At 42.1% G+C, this 10,923-nt stretch overlaps 1 protein-coding gene and 1 pseudogene across 1 annotated transcript; both read right to left on the bottom strand.

Moving 5' to 3' along the window:
* Window positions 1–7,092: 7,092 nt before the first annotated feature.
* LOC128396368 (5.8S ribosomal RNA) lies at window positions 7,093–7,246 on the bottom strand (annotated as a pseudogene).
* Window positions 7,247–9,210: 1,964 nt separating this feature from the next.
* Window positions 9,211–10,923, bottom strand: LOC128396113 (uncharacterized). Its single transcript, XM_053356638.1, has one exon. The coding sequence runs from the start codon at window positions 10,793–10,795 to the stop codon at window positions 9,854–9,856; it is 942 nt and encodes a 313-aa protein (XP_053212613.1). The 5' UTR covers window positions 10,796–10,923; the 3' UTR covers window positions 9,211–9,853.

Here is a 10,923-nt window from a genome sequence, read left to right on the forward strand (position 1 = left end):
CGAGGCGTGAAGCAATAACATATTCAAGTAATTTACTCAGACATGTAAGGAGTGCGATGGGTCTGTATGACTTAGGACTACGTGGGTCTTTAGCTGACTCCTTTTTGAGGAGTATAACCGAGGACCTTTTCCAAATATCAGGAAATACCTAACATAAGGCACGTATTAAATAGCCGAACATACTCATTGGTGAGTAGTGTACCCGTGACCTTGATAGCTTCTGGAGGGATATTATCCTTTCCAGGGGCTCTACCACGTTTGAGCTTTTTCAATGCGCTCTGTACCTCTTCACTAGTGAAGGGAGGAGCCGAGTTGCCGCTATAGGGTTCCTCGCATTGTTTCCTCAGCAAAGCATGAGATTCAGAGTCCTTGGAAGGATCATCGTCTGGCAGCAATGCATTAAGAATGCTCATGATGTTACCGTGATAGTCAAGGTTGTCATATTGTTCTTCCGCTCTTGTCGAGCGAATGAACGACTCTGTTGCATGTTTGGTCATTGATTTATATACAGGGCCCCAAGGGGATCTGCTATATTTCTTGACCATGTTGTTATAGTTCGAGTTTCTCACATCCCAGAGTACCTTACGGTATTCTTTGCGGGTGATTGAAAGCTCGACTCGTGCAATTTCGAAATCCGGATGCTGCCTATGTTTCCCACACCATTTAACAAGTCTCTTAATAGCTCTCGATAGTCGTTTTGCCTTTGCAGGGAAACATAGACTAGGCTTAGTGCGAGGCACACGCCTAGTCAAAACTAGTTCGCATGAGTTAGTCAGAGACTGTGTAAGTGTGTTGACATAAAGATCAACATCCATAGCGGTTTCGAGTTGCAATGCAACAAGATTGGGTAACTCTCTCGAGAAATGTTCCACAAATTGTCTCCATGCGCCTTTATCATCACATCGGTATCTAATGTTAGTGTCAGAGGAGAGTTGTTGTTTCTCAGACGTTATACCTGTGATGCATAGGTTATGGTCACTACTAGTTATAGATAAATCTATGCTCCAACTTATGACATAGTCGATAAGATGTGAGTTAACTAGTGTGAGGTCTATATTCTCATAACCATTTGCTGTCATAAATGTGTAGTGTTCACACGGTTCATTTATGACGTGCAGATTATGGAACATAACGAATTCCATGACCCTATCTCCCCTTACGTCATTATGCTTTGAGTACCACATACTGGACTTAGCGTTGAAATCTCCTGCTATCATGACTTTACGTCCTTTCAAGCGTTTGATAACTCCGTCAAGTCCAAGTAAGTATGGCTCTATCGGCAATGACGGTGGAAAATAGACTGATACAAGATACATATCATGGGTCCCAACAGTTATGTTACAAACTGTTATGGCTTCCGAAGATAGTTCCTGTATCAGCATGGTAGGATTTCTTGACGTGCATATGAAACTTTTTGGGGTTCCGGTATTAGTGAAACAGGTATTTTGCGTTGACAAAATACCAACCGCATCTTTGTAAACATAAGGTTCTTGCCCTGCTGTATAACAAAGACCTAGCTGAGATTCAACCTCTTGAAGTTCGAGTGAAGCCACTCTCCTCCACCAAGGTTGATCTGACCAATCAGAGTGATAGTGTTACTCTGGGCGGCTTGAGCCATAGTCCGTTTGCTCAATTAGAAGTTTCATATGACGCCGGTAGACCGGACAATTTCGTGTTATGGCTGTGTGTCCCTTATACACTTCTGCCTTTGCTCTACAACAATTGACACATGAAGGTTCCAAGGTCTTATTTGGACATGTGTTGAATGTGTGACTAGTGGAATTACAATGAGAGCAAATATCGGTTTTCATTCTACATTTTGTAGCAACGTGTCCAAAGCGATAGCATTTGTAACACTGTACTGGCGTAGTATGATCCGATACTTTGCACCTCATATGATCAATGTAAACATATTGTTTATCAATTAACCTCGTTCTCAACCTAGGCGAGACTTCTACTACCCAATTACATAAAGGTCGGTTTTTTGGACCGGTCTTGAAGAGGGGTTTGAAGTCAGCGACCATAGACTTAACGATTCTGTCGAAGTTTTGCAACTTCACAGCTTCCACAAATGAGGGGTTATCAAGGGTAGCCGAAGCTCCAGAGATTAATATCCTAGGTTTCCGTTTCTTTCGAGTGGAAACACTAGCCTCAACTTTTAAAGCTTTATCCGAAGATATCTTATTAAAAGTTATATGGTCAGCACATTGAACAACGATGGTACCAACTTTTGGTTGGACCTCCAGTCTGTCTATCTTCATATGGTTTTCTCGTGGTTTGATTATCCCGAGCACCTTAGAAAGAAGACTAGACTTGGTTGCCTTTGTGTCAATTTTTCGTTGCTTGATGACAATGGTCTTTGGCCGTTGTACATCTAGAGCTTTAGGTACCTGAATGGGATTCTTAGCCACTGCACCCAGACCTTTCCTTAACATATTTGAATATGTTGGAATGGTATTGGGCCGTGATACCTCAGGTACCCGGGTATTGCGGTTACTATCTAGCATGCACCACAAAGTCTTGTTCTCGGATATGAGCTTATCAGTAAGTCTCTTAACCATCCCAAGGCTTTGTCTAATACTTTCGATAGAACCTTTACTGATATTTTCATTTAAGAATATTTCAGTGTTTAGCTTATGCTCAAGTTCATGAACAATACTTTCGTACAAGGATAATCCTTCTACTTCACCCACTTGCACAGAGGAAGATATATTAGACTCACAACCCGCTTTTGTTGATTTTAGTCTAGCATTCTTCTTCTGCTTTCTACTAAGCGACTTGCGTCTACTCGTAGATCTCTCTGCTTCATGACTGCTATAGTCTCCAGCAGAGGTTGACCCATTGATGTTACTCTGACCGATGTCAGCGTTAGCTGAACAAATGTCTGAGACAGGAACCAAAGAGTCCTGGTTGGTCAATACAAGTGGGGCACACTCTGCCCGATGTCTACCAGTGGTTGACAAATGACTGAGTCAGGGTTTTCTCCTGCTGTGCCTGTGGTTGAATAATACACTCGGAGGTGGTATTATCCAGATTTAACGAACAATTACTAGTGTCTAAGTTGGTTGTTAAGCCATCAACAGAAACACTAGCCTCTCTATTTGTTTCAACAGTAACCTTAGAAGTTACTGCGACTTGCTTGGTTATGCCTTGGCATGGTTTCGCTTGTACAGGTTTCCCTAGTACTTTCTTCACAAAGTTTAGATTACTCTTCCCGATGTCAGCTTTTGAAGGCCGACAAATGGATGAGAGTGGCTCTTTTCGAGTCACACTTTGTGAAGCGATCACACTCGTATCTAAGTTGGTTGTTAAGCCATCAACAGAGATACAAGAGTTATCTTGTGGTTCAACAGTGACCTTGGAAGGTACTGTGACTTGCTTGGTGGATTTCATTTCTCGTATTGGTATCGTCTTTACCATAGATTTTCCAAGTGGTCGTAAGCCACCTGTTGCTCTAGAACGTATAGCCTCTCCTTGAGAACTAGTTACGCCTTTTCGTACCTCCAGCATAGCTGTGGTAGGCCCCCTCGCCCCGTCAAGGCAAGCGTAAGAAAACGTGAAGTTAACTTCTTATTGCGAATAAACAAAGACTGCTGTAAACTAGAAGATATCAATTAGCTTCTTTATATGTTTGACAGTAGTTGATAACTTTGGATAAGAACACACAAAAGAAAGTATAACAGAATTCAAAACATTTCCCCGGGGGGAGTAGTTAGGGACAGTGGGAATCTCGTTAATCCATTCATGCGCGTCACTAATTAGATGACGAGGCATTTGGCTACCTTAAGAGAGTCATAGTTACTCCCGCCGTTTACCCGCGCTTGGTTGAATTTCTTCACTTTGACATTCAGAGCACTGGGCAGAAATCACATTGTGTCAATACCGTTTACCGGCTATCACAATGCTTTGTTTTAATTAGACAGTCGGATTCCCGGGGTCCGTGCCAGTTCTGAGTCAACTGTTTTTCGCTGGCCGAAAGGATTACCCTCTACACCATCATAGTTAACATAACCGAAGCTCTGCTAATATAATGGGTAAAGGATCCTAGCTAGTCATACACAAGATCACAAAGACACAAGTCCAGAATCTATAACTATGCTATAAATATAGAAATTTCATCCAGTCTCAGTACAATGTAGTACTTGCTTCTGGCTTTAGCCCGACCAGCTCAGTTTTCAGAGCCAATCCTTTTCCCGAAGTTACGGATCCGCTTTGCCGACTTCCCTTATCTACATTAGTCTAGTGACCAGAGGCTGTTCACCTTGGAGACCTGCTGCGGATATGGGTACGGTCTGACTGGAAATTTATGAGTCTCGCATATGGATTTTCAAGGGTTTCCAAAGTGCTCTGGACTGCAAGAGCCGCGGTGCTTACGGTGCCGAATCCCTATCTCCGGTTAAAATTCCAGGGACTTGGCATTAACAAGAAGAGACAACTCTCCCAGGACTTTGGAAACATCTCCATATGGGTTTGCGTTACCGCATATACTCTTGCTATAAATGAGCAACTCTCCCAAGTCAGGTTCTGGAATATTAACCAGATTCCTTTCGCGAAACACCAGACAACGTAAGGTAGTTAAACCTACGGACTTTGGTAGATTTCTCCCCATCGCTTAGACCGACTGACCCATGTTCAACTACTGTTCACATGGAACCCTTCTCCACATTGGTCCTCAAGGGTCTCACTTGAGTATTTGCTACTAGATCTGTAATAGTGATACCTCCAGGCTGACTTACGTCAGACACCTTCGACAGTATCACATTCTTCCTACTCGTCAAGGCATACATGCTCTCTCTTCATGTATTGTGGTTGCCGTTGACGGTCAAGTATAGGTTCAACGCTTGAGCGCCATCCATTTTCAGGGCTAGTTCATTCGGCAGGTGAGTTGTTACACACTCCTTAGCGGATTCCGACTTCCATGGCCACCGTCCTGCTGTCTTTAGCAACCAACACCTTTGCTGGTCTGGGCACCATAACGTTTGGTTCATCCCGCATCGCCAGTTCTGCTTACCAAAAATGGCCCACTGGGCACCATCATACAAGCTGTTCAGCTTTATGATGCTACGGTGTTACTACCATAGATCGAGCTTTTTAACAAGTTGAACTTCGCACCCATTAGGAGTTTGAGAGTAGGTTGAGGACATTTCGTCCCCAAGACCTCCAATCATTCGCTCTACCGGATGCTACTGTGTTTACTTCCGCTGGTGCCAGCTATCCTGAAACTTCGGAAGAAACCAGCTACTAGACGGTTCGATTAGTCTTTCGCCCCTAAACCCGGATCTGACGATCGATTTGCACGTCAGAATCGCTACAGACCTCCACCAGAGTTTCCTCTGGCTTCATCTGTCCGGCTTAGTTCACCATCTTTCGGTACTAGTATATAGAACTCCATGAAAATCACGGTAAGTGGATACAACATGGGTTGATGTTGCGGGAAAATATAGACAAGTCTATACCTCCATCACATCAATTTCTTTCAATACGCCTCTCAAGCCTATTCAAGACTGATCAGCTTGCATATATACTAGACTCCTTGGTCCGTGTTTCAAGACGGGTCGGATAGATTACCGATCTACTGACCGCCGAATCAAGTCAGAGATACATTGAAGCCATCAACAGACTGCCAGAGTCAATCAATCCATAAGTTGTTTCAACACTGGTGAAGAAACAGGTCTCATCGACGAAAGATTAACTGGGTCCGTCAGCATGTTCCAATGCACTACTACAATTAAGTAGAGATTCAGCCTAATGTGACATGCAGTGTGATTACCAATACAAGCTCACAGGCCAAGTCTGAAACTTGCAAGAAGAATCAGTGGCTGTGAAAACTCAGTATTGATTGGTTGTATGGTTAGTACACCCTACTGATATCACGAGAGTGGGAACCCGAAGGTAACCCTCACATTAGTCGCGGTTTGAGCACAAGAGTGTAAGAAAATGCACTTCTCATGCACTGTGGTCATAGTTACAAATATGATGCCATGATCCAAGGGTAGGCAAAGAGTTTCCTCCAAGTCTACTGATCTTGGAACACTGTAAAGCATTCAAGACAAGCATATGAAACAAACAGTGCACAAGAAGCTGAATTCTCCTCTTAGCTACACTTCGTGGTTCTATCCGTTTCACTACAAGCGGTTTCACGTCCTTTTGAACTCTCTCTTCAAAGTACTTTGCAACTTTCCCTCACGGTACTTGTTTGCTATCGATATTACCATCGTATTTAGTCTTGGGAGGTTACCTCCAATTTGGATACACTCTCAAGCAATCTGACTCTATCCGCGTACAAGTTAATAATTGACATTTCAATTATCAGAATCTGCTACCGGCCTAGAACCGTCTTTGGGTAAAGAGCCCTTGTCAGAGGGACTTACAGATCTGATTGACATCATAACTTTAACCATTACGCAGCACCGCTTTCCACCTTTCGATGGAAAACCTTGCGCCGGACTCATCCTTTTCACTCGCCGTTACTAAGGAATCTCGTTTGATTTCTTTTCCACCGCTGAATAATATGCTTAAATTCGGCGGGTAACCTCACCTGATCTGAGATCAAAGTTAAAGGTTTGGAAAGATCCAAACTATTGCTTGATAATGGGAGACGGGATACATGCGCTACTAACAAGTTATATATGTTGTGTATATGTTAAGTATTACAACAACAGAACCAACAGACTATAATTCACCTTTATGTAACAAACGAGATCCTTTAATATGAGAAGCCTTTTCTTCGGGTCATGTTAATCCGCTGTTCGACTTGAGCGTCGGCAGATTGACCAGCATTCTCAGGTATCCCCTGCCAGTGAAATATATTCCAACATCCCGTTGTTCTGTGGCTGTTGATGTATTTAACAATACACAACCAACAAGTTTTCACCATGCACCACCATCTATACAAACTCCTTACTAGGCTTGTATCCAGTTAAGGACCAAGCCAAGAAAAGGATTAAAATATTACGAAGCCGTATGTGAACTAAGTCATAGCAGAGTAGTAGTTAAACTACTGCTGCTAAGCATAGACCATCCGGTCATCCCTATACATGATAGACAGAGGCCCCTTGTCTATCTATGTGATAGTTAGTAATTTAATCTTCTCAACTCTCAGACAGATGTGACTTCAGAATAAACTGAAAGCCGCAATGTGCGTTGGAAGTTCAAGTGCTCGGCGTATCTTGCGATTCGCACCGGTTATCGTAGCTAGCTACGTTCTTCATCGATTGGTAATTCGAGTGATCCACCGCTTGTAGGTGTATCGTGCCTCCGTGGGACTTTTTTATCAATCTTAAGTCTGCTCAAGCAAAGACAATTCAAGTACTGTCGTATTAATCTACATGATTATGTGGATAAAGATATATCACATCTTCGAAAAGATGCCTGGCGGAGTCCACTTCAACAAGTCGCACATGACACCACTATAAATAGTAAATGACTATGTGAACAAGCTTATCCTCTTTAAACCTTGCATCCCAAGTTAATGGGCTACTAGGTACCAGCACACTAGCAGATTGACAATATACATGAATGTCAAGTTTCGTCTACGGATAATTATGGCTATCTTTGGATAACCTAGCACTCATGCTTTTACACATGAATGTCTAACCATGCAAGCATGGATTTTTATTGGGTTTGATAAAACTTTACTGCTATCAAAGTTAATCTATGCTTCTCTTATAGTCCTATAAATAAGATCTACGAAGAGATAAACAACAAGATATACAATATCGTTGATATCAATGGGGTTTGTTAATGATCCTTCCGCAGGTTCACCTACGGAAACCTTGTTACGACTTTACTTCCTCTAAATGATCAAGTTTGAACATCTTTCCAGCACAATCTGACTCTAAGTTTTACCTCATAGTCTAGATTGACCAGTCCGAAGTCCTCACTAAATCATTCAATCGGTAGTAGCGACGGGCGGTGTGTACAAAGGGCAGGGACGTAATCAACGCAAGCTAATGACTCACGCTTACAAATTCCTCGTTCATGGGCAATAATTACAATGCCCAATCCCCATCACGAAATGGGTTCAAGGTTACCACTCCTTTCGGAGCAGGAAACATTTACACGGTGACCACTTCAGTGTAGCACGCGTGCCCCGGACATCTAAGGGCATCACAGACCTGTTATTGCTCTGTTTCGTGAGGCTTAAGGCGCCCCTTGTCCCTCTAAGAAGTTCTTACAGTGCTACAGCATCCTTACCTCATTTGATTCTAAAGGCTTAACGGTAATAGAGCTTCGATCACCCGAAGGATCACAAAGATATTACCACCTCTAGGTCAACTAAGGGGGAATACTGCAGTTTAAACTGCAAGTCTATTTAGTAGGTTAGAGTCTCGTTCGTTATCGGAATTAACCAGACAAATCACTCCACCAACTAAGAACGGCCATGCACCACCACCCACTGAATCAAGGAAGAGCTCTCAATCTGTCAATCCTTTCAGTGTCCGGGCCGGGTGAGTTTTCCCGTGTTGAGTCAAATTAAGCCGCAAGCTCCACTCCTGGTGGTGCCCTTCCGTCAATTCCTTTAAGTTTCAGCTTTGCAACCATACTTCCCCCGGAACCCAAAAACTTTGGTTTCCCGGAAGCTTCCATTCGAGTTATGATAATATTACTCAGAATGATCGCTGGTTGGCATCGTTTATGGTTAGAACTAGGGCGGTATCTGATCGCCTTCGAACCTCTAACTTTCGTTCTTGATTAATGAAAACATTCTTGGCAAACTTTCGCTGTAGTTTGTCTTGCGACGGTCCAAGAATTTCACCTCTAGCGTCGCAATACAAATGCCCCGTCTGTCCTCTTAATCATTACCTTGTGTCTTTAAGACCAATGAAAATAAGACCAAGGTCCTATTTCATTATTCCATGCAAGATCATTCAAGGAAAGGTGATGATAGATATAGCTATAAATAGTCTATAACTTATCATACCGTGTTTAGGCACCTCTTGCGAGGATTAGAACGCCTTCTTTGAGCAATTTGAATTGTTCAAGGTAAAGGGTTCAATTGCTTGAACCGACACTCAATAAAGAGAATCGGTAGCAAATATTGAACATTTCTGTCAATACACTATTAAAGTAACCACCAGAAGAGAGTGATGCGGGGCCGTACAAGTTCGTGAGAACAAGTAAAGTCCCTAACAACTACGTCTACTTCCTTTTCAGTGGACCCAATAGGTATGACTGAAATCCAACTACGAGCTTTTTAACCGCAGCAACTTTAATATACGGGAACACGCAAAGTCGGCCCACCATCCACCCCGCCACTTCGACTAATTAAAGCCATGTTTGTGACGGCGACTTTATTACTAAGAGTAGATCACTAGGATCTCTAATCTAAACTACATGTGTTCCCGTCTAAGTTGCTTCGGTGTTTCTCGTACGTGGTTATTGTTCCATCACTGTCATCAGAGCCTGCTGTCTTCTCAGTAAAAATTTCGGACTAAGTCATGAGACATTGCAGCGCATGCCGTTTTCTTGTAAGATACGCACATGCGCTGACGAGTACTCATGTGTTTATGTCTGTTTCTCAACAGGATATGTTAGTATCCTGAAGAGTCATAACATGGTTAAAAAAGCTGACAGAAGTAACATAAACAGAGCAAACAAGTTTGTCTGAGAAGAAACTCTGACAGCTTGAGGGGTTTTTGACTTGTTGCCGACTAAGTTACTCGTGAGAAGACATAGGTCGTGATTGACAGTGATGAAGAAGGAGAGAGGTTAAAAGGTTAAAAGGTTAAAAGGTATAAAAGGGAAATATAATAATTATGTTAATAAGTTAGTATAATTAGACTAAAATGCTCCATTTTTCCATTGTGTATTGAGTGTGTACTTCTAGCGGAATATGTTTCTATTGAATATCTCATTCAGGCGTATGACCTGAATAGTTATACGCCTGGATTTGATGCTTCATGGCTATTAACCGCATGGGGCAGCATGGGTCTGTAGACTTGTGCTTCGCATCTCTAGTTGATCTCTTACAGTTAATACACAGCGGCGGTTTATCTAAATTAGGACAAAGCTTGGTCGCGTGTTTTTCAGAGCAGTGAATGCAGATCTCATCTCTCTTACAGTATTTAGATATGTGACCATATCCCTGACACTTGTAACATTTGACTAATTTGAAAAAATCTTCAACTCGACATCGTGAGTAATGGATGTAGATACAACCATCTTTCAATAATTTTCTACGTAACTCATGTGATGTCTCAATTACAAGGTCACAAGCATTTGAGTGCTTATTACCAGTTTCAAACTTAAGTTTCATCTCATCTGGTGAGAAGGAATTCTGGTTGGCTAGAGAGGTAATGATGGTTGACTTATCGATATCCCGTGCGACATTTTTGATGATCATAAGTGGTCTACGTTTCTTGATTATTTTGGTTTCGAATCCATTCTTGGATTCGTTTGCTATTAGACTTGCTGTAAACGGACTTGCTGTTCTTATTACTAAAGCTGGATTGTCAAATGTCATACGTATATTATCTATATGCATACGCGCTTCTGATGGGTTGATTCTTGCAAGAAATTGTTCTCTAAGAATTTTTGGGTCAGTTACTCCCTTTTTCTTGATGACTATTGTTTGGGTGAAGTCTTTTTTCTCTTGTTGTATTAGTTTGGCTACTGACGCGTAAGACTTTGACTGCTCTGTATCTTTATCTGGTGCATGATTGACTGTATGGGTGACTGTTTGACTCTGGACTGCGATCTCTTCAACTTTCTTGACTAAGTTCTTAGTTTGTGAGTCGAAAGCATACTGGAGACCCTCAACTTTGCCGTTAAGGCGACTGATATCTTGAGACATTTCATGGGCAACATTAACTATCTTAGTTAATTTGGTAAGGATGATATCACCTTGACCTTTTGTTATTTTGCTTGCTACACTCTGTACATATGATCTAAGATCCTCTTGGAGCTTCTCTATTTCTTTGA

Source organism: Panonychus citri, unplaced genomic scaffold (genome assembly GCF_014898815.1).
Source record: "Panonychus citri isolate SS breed McGregor unplaced genomic scaffold, ASM1489881v1 Contig00143, whole genome shotgun sequence".
Taxonomy (NCBI): domain Eukaryota; kingdom Metazoa; phylum Arthropoda; class Arachnida; order Trombidiformes; family Tetranychidae; genus Panonychus; species Panonychus citri.